Genomic DNA, 22,579 nt, shown 5'->3' with positions numbered 1-22,579 from the left:
TGGCTTGGTCTGCTGGGCTTGGTATATCAGTAGCTCCCCAAAAGGTCTCTCCTTTGCAGATATTTACAGAAGCATCCATAGCAGTCAACTGGACTGCACTTAAATGAATGAAAAATAAACGTATGAAACCATATTTTTCCCATTCTGTGGAACACAGTAAAAGTGTCTCCTGTTCCTTTCAGCACCTAAACTAGATACATTCATCAGCTCATGAAAAGGCATTGGCATATGGTTTGAGGAGACACGCATTCAAAGGAAATGGGCCTATGTTACCCAATACTTTCCAAATTAAATAAATACCCCTGTCACTGTATATATTTTTTGAAGGCCAAGGTGGAAGCAGTATGAATAATTTTTCTCATGTACTGCACTAAGCCCTTTGGAAGACCCCTGCTTTCACCAGGGCCAGTTCTTTTTATAGCACCAAACACTTCCTTTTATTTAATACGGAATCCTTTAAAATGTTATTGGCTTCCCATAGCAACCGTCTCCATTTGTGTCTGCACAGGTGATTTAATAGAGTTAACAAATTTGCTTAGAGGGGAAGGATTGTGTGTCATTTAAGTTTAACAAATGATTACAGGATATGCAGGTTTAGCGCTTGATGGGTTTCTTCAGCTGCAGTTGTACTGAAGGGATGGGAAAATTCCTCAGCACTGAGGGCTGCTTTGTCAGAGTGGCTTGTTCTTCTATGCATACATCTATTTGCATAATTGGGAAGTGTGACCATTAACATACTGGGAATTGTTGTGACAAGGCCCCTCTCATTAGCTAACTCTTCACCAAGCTGCAGTCAAATTTTGGATCCTAAGCTTTTAGTAAACACTGAATTTCTGTCTTAAAGTTTCCTACAGAAACATAAGGACTAGAAATTTACCTTATAAAACAATGGAAGCAAAATGTTAGACCACATGACACCAAGTTCTCAGGTTCGACATCCCCAGGTAGGGTTGGGAACAGACTTACCTGAAGTCCTGAAGAGATGCTGCCAATATGTGCAGACATTACTGAACTACAGTGGGCCAAAGTCTGAGGCAGTATACATGGCAACTTTCTGTGTTGCAGGGCGAAACTGCTTCATATCTGGTCTTGGACCACTTCCTAGTTGCAGAGATAAGATGGACAATATGGTCCAAGGGAAGAATTTAACACTGATAATAACAAACTGTCCGGTGATACATTAAAGCAGTGTTTTTTTCTGGGGGGATGCACAGGGACGCATACCCCTAAACATTTTGTGAATCTTTGTACTTTTGTCCATTTACTGTATTCCCCCTCCCCCGATTTGAACTATAAAATGGTGATTTTCTTGAGTCAGAATGAGAGTACTCCTAAACATTTTTAAAGAAAAAAAAAAGCACTGTATTAAAGTCTGTATTGCACTGTATGAATTAGTAGGGGGTGAAAATTTACACCACAATAAATTATTAGTCACTGTAAACCACTGAGCCTTGGGCTTGCCAATCGGTAGGTCGGTGGTTTGAATCCCCGCGATGAGGTGAGCTCCCGTTGTTCGGTCCCAGCTCCTGCCAACCTAGCAGTTTTAAAGCACATCAAGTGCAAGTAGATAATTAGGTACTGCTCCGGCGGGAAGGTAAACGGCATTTCCGTGCGCTGCTCTGGTTTCGCCAGAAGCGTCTTAGTCATGCTGGCCACATGACCCAGAAAAACTGTCTGAGGACAAACGTCGGCTCCCTTGGCCTGTAAAGTGAGATGAGTGCCGCAATCCCAGAGTCGTTAGCGACTGGACTTAACTGTCAGGGCTCCTTTACCTTTACCTTTTTTTAAAGGTAGGATGAGACTCTGTTGTTTCATGACAGTACCAATGAGAATTAGAAGTTCCACTCTCACCAATGGCATCTATTAGAACTGCCTGCTTGAGTTAAGTGCATACCCACATGGCTAATACCTTAGCACAGAAATGGGCCGCTCAGGGGCAGGGAAAAAAAATAAATCCACTTGCAGGTCCTAACTTGGCCTACTGAGTAGAGTGGCCTACTGAGGTTAACATTTAACAAGCATCCAGCCAACAGCAATTCTCCTTTACAAACATCCTAGCGTGGTCTGTATTTTTCCTTGGCTGGGCAAATTCTCTCTCTCTCACACACACACTTTCCTGTCAGGCTGTCTTTACAGTCACTGGTTATTTCTACTCCTATTCAGACCCAGGAGAATGAAACACAGACTGTGATTAGGTTTAATTAGACACCTGTTTAAATCCCATATGTACTAACAGTAGAATAAATCCAATTGCCTCTCAAGCTCAAATGTCTATGAAGGTACTCTGAGGTGGGGTATGGGGAACCTAGCCTAGGCCCCAATCCAGGAAAACAGTTAATATAACATACTATACTTTAAGCGTATGAGTAGTCCAAGTGACGTCATTGTGAAAGTGAAGTACATAGTTAAGTGCTTTCCTGGATCAGGGCCATAATACATAACAGCTAAGTCACTGGACTTTGGGGTTAGTATCCTGTGAAAACAAAAAGCCAGGACACCATTACTCCTGGCATTAAGAAACGTATTTGTGAGAGACTTTTTTCTTCTCCTCGTGCATGTATAATTCACTGATTTGACTGTCAGGCAAAACAAACCTCAGTATTAAATAAAAAGCATTAGCAAATGCTAAAGGTAACGTCATGGTTGTAGCAGCAAGCCCTCATAAAAGTCAGGAAATTTAGAAAGGTAAGGTTTCTCCCCCAAATGTTAGTTCTGCAGGGCTGAGAGGGCCCAAGCTCACCAGCTGCACTATTGAACTCAGGGCCAGCCTGCATGTTACTTTATCCTTGTGGGTTAAGGATAGAAACTCTCCATGTAATTAGGAGCACCCGTGTGGCTAAGTGCAAGAGACGTTACAGCCAGGGCACACAGAGTTTCCATGCAGAAGCAGATTCCCAAGGGGGATAATGTAATACGCAGACGAGCAGCTCTTAAATCCTAATCCTAACTGTTTTACTGGGAAGCAAATCCCACTGTATTCAGTGAGGGTTTACAAACAGGTAAGAGCACATAGGACTGCACCATTTTGGCTCAATCCTGTGCATGTTTACCTGTGAAGGAAGTCCAGCTGTGACCTACAGTCCTCTGTCCCTGCTAGTAAGTGTAGAGAGGACTGAAGCCTTTGCGTCTAAACCACGTTTTTAGTTATTTAATGTAAGCGGTTCATAAGAAAGAATGAGGTAATTATGAGTGTAAATGCAAACAAAGCTTAATAAACTTAAAGGCTACAGAATCACAAAAGTAGCATAAAACAATTAGCAAGATTAAAATGTAACCAAAAAGCTTGGGAAAATAAAATAAAAAGGTCTTTGGTGCAAAATATATATGGTAGGGACCTAGCCAACTTCTCCTCCAGCAGTATATCCTAACTGGAGGGCCACCTACCTTTTCATTTAAAGACGCTGACTCTTGACAATACCAGGGATGGTCAAACTGTAGATTATGACCCTGATATCGGGATGATGATAATGATAATTTATTAACATTAAGTAAACATGGGTGGGGGGAGTAAGAGAAATAACTTAGGGCATTTACACCATACTTAATACATTATATTAAAAGTATACCTACTTCTGTATAAATGCTTGATGTTCTTATACAACTGACAACATCTATTAATGCTCTGCTGATTTCCCCCCTATTTTAAACGGCTGTAAATAATTGCCATAGACTTCCGGGTTGGCACCTCTGGCAATGGCGGATTTGCTCCGATTGGGAGGAACCCGATCCGTGGAAAACAGGGTCTGAACCGCCACGGCGAGGCAGAGACCCATCAAAAACCACAGGCGGGAGAAGCCTGTGGACGTGGGATTCGGCTGGCACCTTTGCGCCCCCTCCACTCGCGGGGAAACCCGGTTTTGGGGATCCGGAGCGACGTGGGGTGAGTGGCGCGGTGCTTTGAATCGACTGCTTCTTTCACGGAGTGAAGCCGCATTGCTGTTGCCAGAGAGCGCTGACTTTTTCCTGTGGACAATTGGATTTCAAACAACTGCCCATGAGTAGAACGGAAAATTGGACTGTGAAAATTCTTAATTAGGCACCGAAAGCGGGAAGGTCTAAACAGGAAGTCCGCCTTCCGCTTTTGTAGATAGATTGAAGCAAAGACACGGCAAGCTAGAGTTCAGAAAGTCGTTTGTAAAGGACTAAATTTTCATCATTTAAAATTACTGAACCCCCCTTGGAAGCAGGAGAAGAGGGGGGAACCTTTTTTAGATTGTTTAAACCTGCAGAAGAGAGAGTAAAGAAAGGTAACTTTCCACCGTCTTGAACCTGGGAGCGGGGTGTCAAGACAGACGTTTTGGAGAAGCCCATTGACTATGGACAACCGTCTTTGACAGATAGTTAAAAGAACAGAAACATATTGATTCCATTGTTCCCTTTCGCTTTTAAAAGGAACAAAATATTGACAAAATATCCAAAAAAGGGAAAATTTGTTGCTAAATCTGCCTTTAAAGAAGAAAAAAAAAGATGGATACAAATAGAAATTGTTTCCCCTAGAGGGAGCTTGTGAAACTGTTATTAAAGCCGAACTGGGGAGTTTTGCAGCTGTAAAAGGTTAAGATCGTGGGACCAGACTTCGACCTTGAACAAGAATGTGCTCAGAGGCTCTGGTGCTTGCCTTTTGCAAGACAAGTGCTTTATTGGAACAGTTACATGAGAAAATGGATTTGATGACAGTTGTGATAGGAAATTTTGGACAGGCAGTGGGTACCTATATAGAACCCACTCAGGAATTAACCCAGGAATGTGCTTTGACAGATGAGATGAGGGAGGAGGCTGTTGCTGGACCTTGGGTGGCAGAGATGGAGGGAGCTGTGGCCCAGCAGGAACATGAGTTGTTGGATTTGATGAATGAAACTGGAAAAAGTCAGATTTGGAGGGACGGAGTTCTGCTTGGTTTGGAGATGGGGGGCTGGATGGACCCCCCTATGCAGAGATGTTTTGACTTTTCAAGTCTGGCTTTAGGCTGGGGGGAGCTCAGAGTTGTGGGGGCCCCTAATTTTGGAGGGGCCTTGAAACATGCCTTTAAATACCACATGGATTTCAGTGCTGACTATGGAAAAGGGGCTGACTTGTCGAGAAGGGACAAAAATATTGTCAAGTTGGAGTCTCCCAGAGTGAAAGGAGCAGAAGACAAAGTAAAGTACAGGTATAAACATGAAGAAGACCTGCGGAAGGGACATGGAAAAGACTTAAGAGCCTCGGATATAAGGTCACCAGGTTGATGGACTAGATGGATGGGATAGAAAGGACTGACAAAACCCGAGACCAGGAGAAGAGACGATGGATGAAGATTGGAAGAAAGTTTTAAAAAATTATTTAGAAAAGCATCGTAAAATTAATGAGTATCAGAAAAATGTTGGAATGAAATTAATTGGCTTTAGCAGAAATGTTAAAAAGAATTATGTAAGAATATGTTATGGTTAAAAGAATTCGGTATAAATAAGATTTAAGTTTTAAGTTTTAAGGTTTTTTATGGTAAGATAAGGTTAAAATAGATCAAGGTAATTTAATGACAGAATATTGTGAAAGATGGAAAGGATTTGCTGAGATAATTAACAACTAGAATACAAAAAAGGGAGGTGTGAGGAGGTCGATGAAATAAGTTAATGAAAGTTAAGGATTTGGGAATATTGGATTTGTTTTTAAATTTGTTGTATATTTTTGTTTTTTGATTGTGTTGCATTCTGTGTTTTGTTTTTTGTTTTTGATTTTGGTTTTTATTGATTTGTATTGTTTAATTGTTACCTTTATCTATTCTTTTCTTTCTCTTTCTCTTTCTCTTTCTCTTTCTCTTTTTCTTATTTTTTCCTTCTTTTTTCTATGTAACTTTAAAATCCTCAATAAATATCATTAAAAAAAGTAAATAATTGCCATAAACATCTGCAAAGATTTTCACTGAAAACAGTGAAACAGCATTAAGAGAAAATCAACAGTGTAGTTATTGTTTGAGGGATGTAAAACTGAAGAACGGACAAAATGGTCTTAGTAAAATATGCAGGGAGAGAAGATAAATAAAATGAACCAAGGAAGGAGAGGGAGGGAAGTCGTTGGAAATTTAATGATATGTTAAATGTCTGTTTTGTTTCTAGAATTGAAAATTCAATAAAAAAAAATTAAAAACAAAACAAAAAACATCTGCATAGATTTCTCCTCCCTTGACATCTAAAATGCTATCATTATAATTTGGCACATAAAGATTGTATCCAGAAATATTCCAAAGCCATTTTTAAAGTGGTGGCTTGTTACTGTTTTTCCAGTTCTTGCTATAATCATTATGACTACCTCTAAAATATTTCCTATTGTATTTCTCTTTTATTTATTTATTTCATAAAATTTATTTACCGCTTAAATAAAACCTTACAGTGGTTTACAAAAAGAAGAAAACAAGAAAATTATTGGTGAAAACAACAAAAACAATGATTTAAAACATTCAAAATTTTAAAACCAGCACATCAGCATATTTCCTTTATTACATATTTCCTGGAGACCTTTTAGAGAACAGCTTTTGCTGTAAATGACAACAGATAACTGGTTATGTTTCATACAGTTCATATTCCAATTATCCTCAGGATTTTATATTCCCACCATAGGTATGGAGGATGCTTTTTACTAGCACACAACAGAGCCCATTGCTATAGATACGCTGTCCCTCTTTACATAAATCAAGTGTGGAGCAGCATTCAATGAGAGAAAAAGACCCTCAAAATATACACACAGTTGTCCTTAGTACCTAATGGTAGATTCCTTTAGTTCTGAGAAAGAAAAATGACTTCCCAACATTTTGTTGCCCAGGGAAAGAAATATTAGCATAGGCCATCAAAATCCTATGATTCTGACACACACATGAGGCTTTGAGGCTGATGCAGTCCTCACACCTGCAGAGATTGCAGAGGCAGCAGCAATTAAGCAAATGCCATATCTAATGTCTGCAAGCTGTCTTGTTGGTTTTATTTGCAATTCAGGGAAATCCAAAAGTGGTCAAACTGATTTCAGTGGAACTATGCTGGACTAATGCTGGAGTAAATGGTTGCAACACTGCTATCATTGATCCCTTTAGCTGCTTTTGAAAATCATGTTCATCACTCGAATTCATCACTGATGTTAGAAATTATTTCAAAAACTTGATATCACAATAAGGGGCAGTGAAGAAATTGCAGTAGATCATCATTTTCACATTCAATTTTAAATGTTGCCTTGTTTGGTGCACACACACACACACACACACATACCCAAGGCGGATATATACTACTTGAACCTGCCCTCGGAAAAGAGGTGAGTAATTGAATTTAGAACCACAAAACTCACATCAAATCAGTACATGATGTTTGTTAGTGTATCTGACATGTTTGGCTAGTGAATGTTCACTCAGTTTTTTATTTTATTTTTTTAGTTTGGGGGAAATAGAAACGTTTGTGGTGAAGAAACCCCTATAGCTTTCCTTTCTGCCAAACCAACTCCGCTTTAAAAGAAAGAAAAAGTTCTCTGCTCGAATTAAAAAGACAGAGCTGTTTCATAAAATGTTTAACGTACAGAGTGATGCTTCTGAGCCAGATGTATGTCTTTCTCAAATCGGCATACTGTGGTTTTGCTTACCATGAAAAACTTAAAATAGGCAGTGTTTAGATAAGGCAGACGTCAGGAGCAGTGTTGTCTCACTATTGTAAAAACGTCGCTCCTTATAAATGAGCTGTATTGCTGCCTGATGGGATTTTTCCTGGCTGGCTTTTGAAAAACCTAAACTCGATTGAATCATCACAGCTGGCGCTAAAATATCAAGAATTAAATAAGTATTTTATGAGCATTATAAGAGCGTGAAAGTTTTAAGTAGTTAAATAATGGCAGAGCTTGGCAAGTGTTACGGGAAAGATGAATGAATTTGGGACGGGTAGTATTAACGTCTATTCTGTCTTTGCAGAGAAAGATAAATGCAAATGGCAAACAATATGGGACTGAAATGTAACAAAAAGCTGATTTCTATATAACTTATTTCCCTCCATGGGGGGAAGCAGAGACATAGAACAACTGAAAGCATATGGCTGTTAGGCAGCAACAAGAACAGCACTGAATGAATTAAGGTGGCAATGAGAAATCTCTACAGCTTGCCACTGGTGGGTTATGTAAGCCCTGGGGGATAATGGGAGGCTGCAAGGATGCCAGTAAGAAAGTTCAGATAATATGACACAAGAGCTTAAAGTTGTTTCACTTCCATGACATTAAAACTGCCCGGCACCTTGAATATGCACTTAACAATGCTCTTGCCATTAAGATGCACACATTATCATATTAACAGTGCTATGAAACTTACATACAAAGTAGTTTACATGGACATATAGTTAAACTACAAGCTTGATTGCTGTGTAATAGTATTGCTTTTGATGTATGGAATGGCATTAAGCCCGTAAGTGTAGTTTTCTTCTTCTTTTTTAAGCTTCTTGTCTCTAGAATCTGTCACTAAAAATATAGCCATCAGGTGCCTGGAAGTAGTAAAGGATTTGCCTGTCTTGATTCTATCGTTCAGGCTCCAGTGTTCAATCAGGCTTACAGTCACCAGATTTTCTGAACAAGTATCAGACACACAGATTTGGGCGGTCCATGTTTGTCTCAAAGCCCAGTGGTTTTGGAGAGCTAGCCAGCTGCTGTTCCTCACCAAGGAGAAAGACGAGGAAGCTAAGAGGATGGCCACGTGGCAATTTAAATAGTTTGGGTAGAAGAGGGAATGTCAGGAAGTGCAAGCTACACCTGCTGAAATCCTCTTTCCCTTTTTACACTTAGCCAACCAGTCAGGGAGCAGGAATAACCAGTAGTGCCAGACAGGGCTGACAAGCGTCCCAGTACAGAGATTGATGCCAGTAACCGGGGGGGGGGGGGTGTCGGATAGAGTGGTGGTGCTGATAATGCCGAGGTTTCAGGTTTCATCCCCATATGGGACAACTGTGTATTCCTGCATTGCAGGGAGTTGGATGATCTGCAGAATCCGTTTGAACTCTATGATCAGATGAAAATGGGCTTCTTCTTAGCTATGAATTGAAAGCCTGCCTGATGTTCATAATCTTTTAGGAACAACATGGCTACGATGGTCATCGTGAATTATTTGGATCTCGAACTGAGTAAAATGCTGCTCAAAATGTTTATCTCCGTATTCTAGTACTCTTGAAGAAAAATTCAACAAAACCAACCACCTCATCCAGAGTGTTATTCATCACTTCGCCATGCCCAGCTTAAATGCTTTATTTAAAGTATGGAAACCTTCAAACATTCTGATGACTTTCAAAACAGCTTACTTAAAATATTTGTGTGACTGTGGAAAAGGAATGGAAGTAATCCCAGAATTCACTAAGCAGCCTTTCAGCCTTTCCATATCACAATATCTCTTATTATTATTAATAGTTTTCAGTGGAACGTTAACAGTATAAATTTCTTAACATGAATTAGGCACTTTGTTACCCCACTAACATTTTGATATAAATGCATCACATAACCAACAAACAACCCCTGAATCAAATAACCACAGATCTTGGTACATTTAGCAAAAAACATTATTGCAAACATCAGCAGACCTTCTGTTAAATGGAAAGGACAGAGGGAAGAAAAACAAGGACAGTTAAGTTATTAGGCAAGTAAAGCCCAGTCTGATGGATAGGATATTCTAAAACTGGCAGCAATGTTGCCTTAAATGTTGTCGTTTTATCTCTCTCTCTATAGCATTTTTTCCATTAGGGAAATAATCTTGTTAGCTACATTTCAGAGTCAAGTGAGAATATGGATTTATGAGCTTGTCATACAATACAATTGGCAACTTGGTTGCCTGTATAGGACTGAATGGCTTCTGCAATTGAGATTTTCTCAAGGTTTTTTTTAAACAAAATAGTCAAATGGTAGTGGGCAAAAATACATTTAAAAACAGGAAAAAATCCCATACGTGGGATGTTCTAACCAAGAAGGCCCTATCTCTGATTGCCTCCCAGTTGTTGTCAGACGGTGGGAGCACCTGGTATAAAGTTTCCAAGGATTATTTCAGTCCGCAGCCAGTTAATATGGGAAACTTTGTTCCTTTAGAAACCTTTCAAGCCAAGGGGGGCTTTTGGGTTAAACACCAGCACTTTGTCACTTAGAAATGGACTGATAGCGAGTTGAGTGAAATATGAGACAATATCAGGACATTAATTTAAGATTCTGCATGCATTTTTACCTCATTATCTGTTGAGTTATCTTATCTCTTCATAGATATAATAATGTGCCTGGAATGGTTTCTTGCTGACACTGGTTTGGTGAGTGTTTTCTTTTCTTTCTTTTTTTAAGGTCAAATCACCAAAAACTGAATTCCTGCTAGCCAACAGAATGGATATATAGATGAAGAAATGGTTTTAGATACCTTTGTGGTGCAAGCTTTTAGACATTTCACCCTGTGCATGCTATGCGTTGTTGTGGTTGTTGTTGTGATCAGTCACTTAACAGATTATGACACTCTGAATTGTACATGAGATGATCAATTTTGTTATTACCTATGGAATGAAGAAATGATTTGTTTTCCCATCTATCAGTTTCTTATGGCATGTAGATTCGCTCACTGTTAACATGCCTTTATTGCCTTGTGTCTTTAGCCACAGATGCCGTTGGACAGCAGTAACTCAGGCAGCCATGTTGGGAACAAGGTGGCTGGAAAGAAATGGAACAGATGGCAATGCTTTTACAAGTCTTTGATGCTCTTTGAGATACATGTGTTAATTTACAGTTGTTAAGCAGAAGGTGAAAAGCCGTCCCCATAGCAGTTAAAGCCATTCTTAACGCCAGTAGCAGCTGGCAGGGTCTGTAAGGAAGGGACTGTGGAAAACATGACGTCAAACAAGTGAGGCTAATTAACACCAGTTTCCCAAATTAGAAAGACTGCAATAGCTAGAATTTAAAAATAACACCTTAATGATTTCTAAAAATAGCAGCTGACTTGCCATTGAGTATCATGACCTCCATTAAACTTGGAGCCTGTTTCCTGTGACTAATGGCGTAAATCGCATTTACCTTTTATATTCTATTCTCTTTGGGATTAGCATTGAAGCTTAAGGCCTGACCTTGAAAGGCCTTCTCATAAAGACCTAAGATGAGCTCTCAAATTGTACACAACGCATGGTGCATACAGGTATGACAGGATGTTTAATTAACTGGGAGAAATCAAAACCAGGAGTGTACCAAGGATGGGTCTCTGTACATGAATAAAAGGTCAAGGAAAGAATTGGAGCACCAAAGAACTGAAATTAAAAGGCAAAGAGGATGATTTGGGCGATAAGACTCTGGATTAGGACACAAAAAGAAAAGCTCAAGTCTTCTTTAGGCTTCTTGCATAAATTCAGGTAAGGAGGCTAATTTCTCAAAGGTTACTTTCCACATCAATTAAATGGAGTTAATAGTACTGATCTTATAGGGAAGATTCTCCTATAATTTATATTTCTATTTGTTCATTTTTTTATATTTCTCTGAGTCTATCAGGGGTTTTTTTAATGGATACCCTAGACAAAGAGCATATAGATGGAGCTGGTGCAAAGAATGAGAACCTATGGTAGATATAATATAAAATATATAAAGGGAGTAAATGTAATGCCCATAAGCCTTAGGGGCAACATTAGGTGCAACTAAACCCTACTGATTTCAAAAGGACTTAAAAGTGCCCAACTGTGCTCTTGAATGCCTTTGTTGTGTAGATAGAAATATTTGCAAACATCTCAATCACAGGACAGGGAAGCTCCTGAGCTGAATACAGTGGAACCAAAAGCAGAGTGCACCAAATTAGAATGTTCTTCTGGCAATTCTAAGCACACACACACACACACACACACACGCATACGAGCGCAAAGATCAGTATAACATACATGCAGATGTTATTGTGCTGCAGTTAAAGAAAGTATGCTATACTGAAAGAAAAACCATCAACCAGCAATTTTAGTTCACAAGTACAAGAGTCATCATATCTAGTGATGACTGTATTTTACCTTGACACTTCCATTTTATTCATGGAACATGACTATTAAATGTCTTATTTAACATTGTTGCGAGTGACCGAGAAAGCAAATGTGTGATGCAAGATTATTCTACCTGATATCCTGCAGCACTATTCAATGATCCCATCCAATAGGACAGGCATAGGCAAACTCGGCCCTCCAGATGTTTTGGGACTACAACTCCCATCATCCCTAGCTAGCAGGACCAGTGGTCAGGGATGATGGGAGTTGTAGTCCCAAAACATCTGGAGGGCAGAGTTTGTCTATGCCTGCAATAGGATACTGGATTTGGCCATGGGAGATCTGGATTCTAATCCTACCTGTTTTGTGCAGTTTAAGTTTATGGTGTATTAAGCCTTATGAATGAAATATAATTCTAAATCTAATTTGCAATGTACAGCAATCTATAATAGAGATTATGGATGGCATCAAACAAAATAGTTAGTGCAAGAATTTCCATTCACTCAGCAGAACTTCCGTTTCCTTGCTTCTCTCCACACCTTCCCAAAATTTGATCCAGAGGGTTGGGGTGGAAACTCAGAACAGATTTAGGGGGTGTACATAATTATATAACAAAATCTGTAATAGAGTTTATTAAAACCTATCCTCCATAAATGAACAGTCATGAAACAGGCCCAAATAAGCACCAAACTTTAAATGCATTCAGAACAACATCAACATCAAAAAACCTGGACCTGTTTGACTATAATTTGGTACACCTTATCCATTCTGGACAGGCTGCTATGTCTGCAAATTTCATCTACTCCTGTAAATAGGGGGGAACACTGACATTTCTAAAAAATGTCAACAGCAAATGGGGCAGGGAACATTGTCTTTTTTCTTGTGGACTTGGCCTCAGACCCCAGTCCAGCTCAGACAGCTGTTTTCTGAAGTGTTGAATCCGGGTCTGAACTGAATCATCTGGTTGGTGCACAGATCTATTATTTTGCTTCTTTCCCCCTTGGATCCTATTTGGATTTTGACTCAACAGTTACTTCATGTTTTAACTTTCAGAGTTTTTGATCACACTCTCTTTCTCTCACACAGCTTTTCCAGGCAGCTTGCAAATGAACCATTAGCAGAGATCACTGAAACTAAGATTTACACAGGTGGAAGGGCCTCTATTTCTTTCATGGTGTTTCAGCTTGAATTTATTATAGGATGTTTTCTATAACTGTGAAGGTACCACCTCTCAGAAGCTGCATGATACACATCTGGTTCCACATGCTGTCATCTAGATTAAAGCCACAACCGGAGTCTCCATGGGGGCTAATGAAAATTATTCCCCTTCAGGTTCCTTTATTAAAACAACACCATCTCAAGAAATATTGGGAAGTGGGAAAGGGAACTGTAATCCACTGTGCTTTACCCTCTTCTAGAAGCCTTTTTTAAAAAAAATTCACTTTAGTTGCTTTTCAGTTTGAGCAAACACAGCATCATTGTTTTTGTAATCCTGCTATGACCTTTTGGAAATGTTTTTATCCTGCAAAGTAGCTTTTAGGCTCCTGCTTCATAAATCTTTTCTCCCTCTGTTCCATAGGAATTTGAGAGCGTTCTAATCTTGCTGTTGTTGTTGTTTAAAGGAAATAGGTATTTTAGAAAGCCTGTTAAGAAGACAAAATGTTTCTTTTAAAGTATTTTTCAGTGTTATATCTTATATGGGTGTACACACACACACACACACACACAGTGTTATTCCTCATGGAGCAGACAGGGCAGGTGTAAATAACAAGAAGCAATTACTTTCCCACCGTTTTCACAGAGCGCATTAAAGTGGGTTAAATATGCTAATAATCACACTAACTGCCTCTGGAATGCACCTTACTGGTCACTGGAGTAATGCACTCGTATAATGTTTAACTTCTTGTTCCGCAATTACTTCTTTATTAGGCATCCAGAAGGTGTCAAAGCAAACCTGCCATATATCTCCTGGGAGAGGCTGTGCTTTCAGAAGGAGCCCCAACCAAGATACTGCACCGAGCAGTATAACCAGGACAAACATTAACATGGCCAGCATGGCTATTCAGTTACTGGGCTTCTTCCTGAGTCTTCTCGGTCTTGCTGGGACAATAACTGCGACCATCCTGCCTCACTGGTGGAGAACAGCCCACGTGGGGACCAACATCATCACGGCTGTAGCGTACATGAAGGGTCTCTGGATGGAATGCGTTTGGCACAGCACTGGCATCTATCAGTGCCAGCTTCACCACTCTCCTCTGGCTTTGCCTCGTGACCTCCAAGCAGCCCGTGCCATGATGGTGATTTCCTGTGTTCTTTCCACCTTGGCCTGCGTGGTTGCTGTTTTTGGCATGGAGTGCACCAGGTGCGTCAAAGGGTCCTCTGCCAAAAACGTGTTTGCTGTCTTGGGCGGAGTCCTTTTCATACTGGCGGGGCTCGTGTGCCTCGTCCCTGTTTCTTGGTCAACCAATGATGTGGTAACTGATTTCTACAATCCAATGCTGCCCAATGGGATGAAGTATGAGATCGGGCAAGCCCTTTACCTTGGCTTCGTTTGTGCTTCATTGAGTATCATTGGTGGAACCATCCTCTGTGTTTCATGTCAACGTACTGGGAACGATTTAACCTACCGCTCACAGCCGAGGAGTACAAGGGCAGCTCCAGCCTACAGACCCCCAGTGGCCTACAAAGCAAACCACACCTCATCACTAACTTCTGCTTCTCACAGTGGTTACAGGTTAAATGACTATGTGTAAGTTCTCTAGGATCTACTTTTAAAATCTCAGTATGTGGGGTGTTTTCAAGGTGGTGTTATTAATGTACAGTCATTTTCATACAATGTTTACCTCTGCTTTGCGGTTCATGTAAAGAATATGTGTAATTTTTTAAAAAAAACAACGCTTTCAAACTTCCAATTAAAAATTACAGTCATTTAGATTCTAGAGCATGTAACTTTCTTTATCTGTGGAATCATGGTCAGTATATGAACTTCTGCTGTATAGAGCTCTGTTTCCATTAAGATAAAGGTAAAGGGACCCCTGACCATTAGGTCCAGTCGGGACCGACTCTGGGGTTGCGGCGCTCATCTCGCTTTATTGGCCGAGGGAGCTGGCGTACAGCTTCCAAGTCATGTGGCCAGCATGACTAAGCTGCTTCTGGCAAACCAGAGCAGCACACGGAAATGCCGTTTACCTTCCCACCGGAGCGGTACCTATTTATCTACTTGCACTTTGACCTGCTTTCAAACTGCTAGGTTGGCAGGAGCAGGGACCGAGCAACAGGAGCTCACCCTGTTGTGGGGATTCGAACCGCCAACCTTCTGATCGGCAAGTCCTAGGCTCTATGGTTTAACCCACAGTGCCACCCGCGTCCCTCTGTTTCCATTACCTGCTTCAAAAGAAAAAAACCCACACACATTTACATACAAATAATAAGAAGAAAGAATACACAGTCTGAATATAGCATATTGCATAATAATAATTAGTATTATAATAGTTTTCTAGTTACTTTTTGTCCAAATCTTACAAATTTGTACAAATTTTGTACAAATTCTAAAACAGTCTCTATATACCTGAAGGAGTATCTCCACCGCTGTTGTTCAGCCCAGACACTGAGATCTAGCTCTGAGGGCCTTCTGGTGGTTCCCTCACTGCAAGAAGTGAACTTACAGAGAACCAGGCAGAGGGCCTTCTTGGTAGTGGCACCCAACTTGTAAAATACCTCCTATCAGAAGGAAAACCAATAAACATCTATTTAGAAGACATCTGAAGGCAGCCCTGTATAGGGAAGTTTTTAATGTTTGATGTTTTATGGTGTTGCTGGAAGCCGCCTAGAATGGCTGGGGCAACCCAGTCAGATGGGTGACATATAAATAATAACATTATTATTATTAAGGAGAATTTGAGGCATGTGAGCCAAAGAAGCCAAATGTGGCCCTCAGGACTCTCCCCAGGCCACAACTTTCCCAAGCCACATCCCTCACTAATCCCACTTTTCACTCTTCTTTTTAAAAAAATAATTTTATTAAAGATTTTCTTCGTTTACAAAAGCACATGCATTGTCTCTTTCTTCAGGTTGTGTTTTCTACAGATCAGTTACATTTGTTGTGAGACATTGGTGTTATATGCAGTATAGGGTTGGGAAGAAAAGGGGGGGAACGGGAGAGGGGGGTAATAAAGCTTATGTTCTTTTACTTAGTATGTTTTAGGCTGGCTGGTAGAGGCATCTTGCTAGTATCCCACTAGTTGTACTAGTTTCTCAGCAGGTGAGTTGCTGTTACTTACCAGGATGGGGAGGGGCAAAGTGGTGGTGGGAGTCTGTGCAGTGCAAATGCACCGATGAAGCCAATCTGGATGTTCCTGCTGGGGCATTCATACATTGCTGGCCTCCCCATCACCTCATCCTTCCTGGTAAGCAACAGGGACCCAGCTGCCAGGAAGCTAGGGTAGCTGCTCTGCCCTGCCTAGTGAGCCCTTTCTGCTGGCAGGAATCTGCCCTTGAACTCTGGTGATAAGCATCTTCATTGCTTGAATAGAGGATAAAAGGGGATGTGTGTGGAGAAACTAGCCTACTGAACAATGGTATAATTCTGGTTTATTGAATCTGTCCACTTAAATAGAAGGTTGCTCAGAGGGCAATGTGGTCCTCTGGCTTAAAAGGCTTGCCAGTCCTGTTCCAAAAAGTTAAAAAATAAATCTGATAAATTGGGCTCCAGTTAGGGAATTCTAGACTCTGGACAGTCTTCCAGTGGGGTTTCTTTAGATGGCAATATTGTTTGGCCGACTTAAACATATGTCATATCCGTCCTGCTGCATTTGGAAGTCTTCCTGCTCCTTCTACTGAGTGGGGCCCCCTGGACATCAGCCCCGGAGTTCTGCCCTGATGGTGTCTCTATGTGAAAATGACTTCCTTCTTTCCCTCTCTTCTGTAAGCCCTATTTAATGAGCTATTGTGACCACCAGCAGATTCATTTACTCATAATTTAATGGGGTGCTTTTTTTCTTTTGCAGAGCCATTGGAAAAATTGGTGCCTGATCATTTACTACAATATTGTCCTGTGATTTGATTCCATAGATGCTGCCACACTACTGGGCATAAGGCTGTTCGATGTTAGTATGAAAGCACAGGTGATGGTTGGTGGCGAGACCCAGGCAGGGAACTTCCTTCCAGGCATGACAAAGACTTGCTAACATGTGATCTATCAGTTTCAGTTTCTCTTGCTTTCTAATATGTTGAGTCTTCAGTTTGGTTCTCTACATTTCCACAATAACAGGTGACTATTAAGGCAATATGGATACTCATATTTGAAGAGAATATGAGATTCAAGGCACGGCTATATGTTATTAGAAACATCATATCTAACTTAGTTTACCTTTCTTCACTTACCTTTCCAAAGATATAAGGCACTGTGGCTGAACGTATAAAGTTTAATTCTGAACTGGTGAAAAATCAGAATATCTCTCATCAAGTTTATTGTGAATCCTGTATTCACATTGTGTGCCTTTTTCTTTCTTCAATTTTTTTTATCATCTAATTGATCAATAGTGCATTAAAAGCTCAGTTAAACTGGTTTGGCAGTTCCTGTCAATTTCATTCATTATCTCCCAGACTTTTATTTAGTTCCGGAAAAGGCAAATCCGCAAGAATAACTCTGCAGTTTACACATTCCATAACTTTACAGTTCCTTTTATCAGCTGAATATTGCCACAGGAAGCACTTCATTTTGTCTCTATGTACCAGGTGAGTTTACAAACATTGAAACGTAGAGTCCATTACCACAGCTGTTGGAAAGACGATACGTTTTGTGGTCATGTGGTCCAAGGGAAACAATGTTAGAGACTTCTATTCAGGAGGATGTTCCGTTTATACTACCTGTTCATGCTTTCTGTACATAGAAGTGAGGAACCCAGAGCCCAACAATATCTAGAGGGCTACCACTGGCATCATCCTGGACTACAGACCATTCTATCTGGGGCTGATGGGAGTTAAACTGCAACATCTGTCCCAATTTTTTTCTACAAAGTGGATTGTATTCAAGAAAACCATGTAATATAGAAACTCAAGAGTTCTCCTTGGCTCTCCTTTAGAGACAGGAAGTGGTTCTTCTCTCTAGGGTGAAAAGAGGCACTCTGAGAAAGTGTGGGAGAGCTTTACTTCACCATTAAGGTGTAATGGGAAGTTTCCAGTTTTGACACACAGAGTTAACTTCAGCTGCTTTTAGTAGATTGCAGGTTTAAAAGTTACATTGCCCAGCTATTTCTCTGTGTGTTTTTTAAGTGAAAAGAAAATCCATAATTTAAGGAACATGATTGCCAGTACCAATGGGCCATATGCTGGAAACACTATAACTAATACTATATATTTCAAATGTAGCTGTAACGGATTATTAGCATAATAAATACACACATGGACGTAGCTGATGAAATCCTAGGGGTGGAAGAATGCTTTCGTAAATGTGGCCCACTTGTAAAAACATTCGCTCACACAGTGAGTGTCAGTATTGAGCAGTGAGGAAAAGTATCAGGTAATCCACTAAAGGTGAACCAAAAAATTTGACATGAAATTAACTGTGAGGCAGCCCAGATCAATGAAGTGGGAAAGATACTTTTTTGTAGTGAGACTACACAGGATCCAGGTGACGAAATCCCAATGAGAAGATTTGCACTTCAAATGTTTTGTTTTGTTTTGTTGTTGTTAGACTGTTGGGCTTAATTGTACTAATAATTTACAACAGGTCAATGCTTAATTGAAGCAGATTCATCTGCTCTTTAGCATATGCACTGAAACAGATGAAAATATAGCTGTGATAGGAACTCGTGCTAGTTCCCCATAACACATACAGAGTGCACGTGCTCTCCACAGAGTAACAAGTTCTTGTGCACCATGCATCAGAGAGAAAGTCTTGCAGGCCAGTTCCTTTGCTTTCTGCATCCCCAAGAGCAACAACAGTGGCTCAAGACCTGGTGTCATATATACAATTCATGATGAACCATTTCTGTAGGGGTGGTATGGTCCAGCCCCTGACAGACCTCATGTTTCATTGAGTGATGATGGCCCTCTCTCAGAATTTGGGTTTAGTTATGTAGCAAGTGCTGAATTTGGAGTTACATACGCTCCCACCCATTGCTGAGGCTGCAAACCTTTAATTACTCACCAGGGATGAAGTCCCACTGAGTTCACTGCATTTTTAGTAAGTTATTTATACTGATTTATATATATATATATATATATATATATATATATATATATATATACACTTTTATGCAAACTTTCTCTGAACATAATGCATTTTTGTAACACCTTTCTTTTTTCTTCTTTTTTTAACTGCATTGCAAAACTTGGAAAAGGATACCTGCATTTCAGTCTGCATATTTTTTTCAGGAAGTAAACATTTGGTAGACTCTCAATTTCTCCCCCTCCCCCTTTCTATAGAGGTGCAGGGGCATACCCAGGTATTGGCCCGTTGCCCCCTCCCCTGAAGGGGGGTGGAAAAATCGTGCCTCTGTACTCTGGCTTGTAGTGGCCAGGAGCCTGCCCATCGGTGTGCTCAGACAGACCAATAGAGGAGAAGGAGCAGCAGAGCAGACCTGATCCTGGTGGCTGCAGAGGAAGTCACTGGTGGCGGGGCATAAAAGGTGACACAAAGCAAACTTCTTCAGTTTCTGGTCCATGGTCTTTCCTGGCTTCTGAGGTGCCAATGCATCTCTTTGCCAAGGGCACAAGGGACTGGTTGTGGGTGCTAATACATCTCCTTGCCAAGACCTCTAGGTATGCCTCAGCACCCTCCTATTCATGTCTACTTGTAATGAAGTCCTGCTGTGTAACTGAGAACTAATCCATCATTAATGCACTCCGTTTAGAAAAAATACTTTGGAAAGTCCTAGTAATGCTTGCAAAAGCATTTGTTGTACATGACATTGGCACATTCTCCGCAAAAAAAGCTGTTTGCAACGCTTGCTAACTTGCTTGGAGATGCAAGCAGTGCATATGGCGATGAGGCTGCTGCGTGGACCTGCCAGCACTGATAAAGGAATGCAAAGGAAAGGCCGAAGTTCAGTGTTACATAGGGGAAATTGTAAAGCTGAGTAAAGTAATGGACAGTGAGTGAACATTATGTAATGCAGTGGTGAGGAACCTGTGTCCCTCCAGATGTTTTTGGATTCCAATTTCCATCAGCCCCACACAGAATGGTCAATGTTCAGGAGATGGAATTTAACATCTGGAGGGTCACAGGTTCCTTATGTAATGCACGTTGGTTAGGATAACACGCTTCTACTTACTTGGCTTGACGGTTGCACTTATTTACATTACGGAGTGAAAGGAGGCATGTCATTTCCTGCCATTTATCTCACCTATTAAAACCGTCAGGGAATGCCGCCGTCTAACAATGGGTTTGCCAAGTCCAAACATGGGGATCCTGCCGGCCACTTTAAGAGCTCATAGGCAGCCTGCTGCCCAGCAGTCCTGAGACGTTAAATCTCACAACAGAGCACATGCAGTAACATTTCAACATGACAAGAAGGTGGACGTGCCTGTATATAAAATATAAAATATCTCTCTCTCTCTCTCTCTTTCCTGGACTTGCTAGTTCGGGCTGCATAACAAGGTGAAACTATTCCGAAGTTATGCTGGCAAATTTCTAATAAAATTTGATAGTAAGAAAATACAGTAGGTGTAAAATAAGCCATGATGAAAGGAACAGATATTTCAAATGCCTCTGGGTTAATAGAAGTATTTGTTTCTTAGTGAGCTTGCTTGTCACTCATCAGATATTGAAAAAACTGAATGTGGAAAATTCCCCCTACAGAAGTTAAGCAATGCCTGGAGGCAGATGGTATTTGATATTTTATGATGTCAAAGGATCTCTGCTGGAAAGCATTCTGAAATACCAGACAATGCACCATTGGAAACCTCTGTGCATCTCCCTGCTGCCACTTTTTTGTTTGTTGATTCGAAACATGCACACACATTGTGGTGCAATCCTATGGATGGGTAATCAAAAGTAATCTCAATTGTCTTCCATGGAGCTTCCTCCTTGGTAAATCTATGTAGGGTTGCAGCCTATAATTAAGTACTTTGGTAATGATAATAAAGGTAAAAGGTAGGTAGAGGACCGCTGGATGGTTAAGTCCAGTCAAATAAATCTGCTCAATGGACTTTTTTTGAGGTTAAAATAGATATAGATTAACTACTATCCCAAACCTTTTTTTAAAAAAAAGCCCTGGGACAATCAGGATATTTTGATTCATCTATGTGTTTAGTCCTATACAGTCATGAGCTGTAGGAAAACAGAAAGGGGAGCAAGCAGAGATAAGATCACTCTGTGCCCCTTGCTTTTGCCCTATCTGAAGGCAACTACCTGAAGCAGGGAGCCTTTTGTATAGTCAGAGCTCCCTGTGTGTTGTAGAACCACAGTTCTAAAATGTGTTGGGAGCCTCCACAGATACAGAAGGCTTCCTCTTCAGATAGCTGCCTACTATGTGTTGGAAAGTGATGATGGGATGGAGCTATTGCGCTCATTCCTTACTCCCTGTGTTTACATTTCCCTATTGCTAACAGCTGCATGGGGCTCTGGTAATCAATGACTGTAAATATTTATTATTAGGATCATTGCATTTGGTAGGCAAAAGGTAATATTCACCATGTAATGTATGACTGTAAATATACATTGTTTGATTTAAGGAGCGTTGCCTTTCTGTACCAGAAAGGTTATTTCTCCAGAAGGGGAGCTAAATTATCTGGGTTTTGTTTCTAATCAAATCAATTTATTCCAAGTAGCTGTGAACATTAACAGTAGGTTAATCACCGATTAACCAGTAGGTTAATTGCAGAATCTCACAGAAGTGCAGCTGATCGCTCCTGCCCTATTTCAGCACAGCAGGCAGACAATCTGAATGGAGTATTAACTACCTGCTGTGCTTGGCTGGCCTCTTTTTCTTAAAATAAATAACCCTATGAAAAAGTCATTAACAGAATATTTGGGCTTGCTGTAGAAAGAAAATTAAAAGTATCAAAGTAACGTCAAAATTTTAACAGCCTTCCTTATTGCAGAGGAACAGGCATCCCACAGCTGTTCATATTGCCTGATGTGCTTTAGCCAACTATAATTGCAGCCCAACATTTCCTCCTTAAAAGTGTTCCTTGCCCAGGAGCCGAGCCAAGTACATTTTGGACAAGCCTAGGGTGTTAAAAATATGAATGTGCTCTTATTGGAGCAAACCTGCATGTTTCATATTAAATGTGCTCATTGAGAAAATAATCCTGCAGAGTTTGTCAAGATGATAATTACTTTGGCAAAAAAAGAGAAGGCCACCTTGCCTGGCCTTCATCAAAAATGGACTCCATTTACCAGAGTTTAATGGAGAGGCCTTGCTTGAAATGGACTGTGATGCATAAACGTTGCTGGTTCCTATTTTTAATATTTATGGTTCAACTGCCTGGCAAATTATCTGGTTCCCTCAAGGGGCCCCCTTTGCACAGGGCCTACTTCAGTCTACAAAGGAATAATGGTTCCACTCCTCTGTGCCTGCCATTGTAGGAGGCCTGAAAGATCAGGTTTGATTTCTATTTTTATTTCACAGTTGTGGTTTTTTTAGACGTAGGGACCTCCAAATATGTACAGAATCATA

At 40.5% G+C, this 22,579-nt stretch overlaps 1 protein-coding gene across 1 annotated transcript; it reads left to right on the top strand.

Annotated features, from left to right (window-relative positions):
- The first annotated feature begins 13,958 nt into the window (after positions 1-13,958).
- CLDN14 (claudin 14) lies at positions 13,959-17,034 on the top strand. The gene is made up of 2 exons (XM_081003433.1): positions 13,959-14,703; positions 16,961-17,034. Exons 1-2 carry the CDS (start codon positions 14,000-14,002, stop codon positions 16,983-16,985), a joined length of 729 nt encoding a protein of 242 aa, XP_080859559.1. The 5' UTR covers positions 13,959-13,999; the 3' UTR covers positions 16,986-17,034.
- The last annotated feature ends 5,545 nt before the right edge of the window (positions 17,035-22,579 follow it).

This window comes from Podarcis pityusensis, assembly GCF_964106645.2.
Source record: "Podarcis pityusensis genome assembly, chromosome: 4".
Lineage (NCBI taxonomy): Eukaryota > Metazoa > Chordata > Lepidosauria > Squamata > Lacertidae > Podarcis > Podarcis pityusensis.
This window is presented reverse-complemented; position numbering and strand designations above follow the sequence as displayed.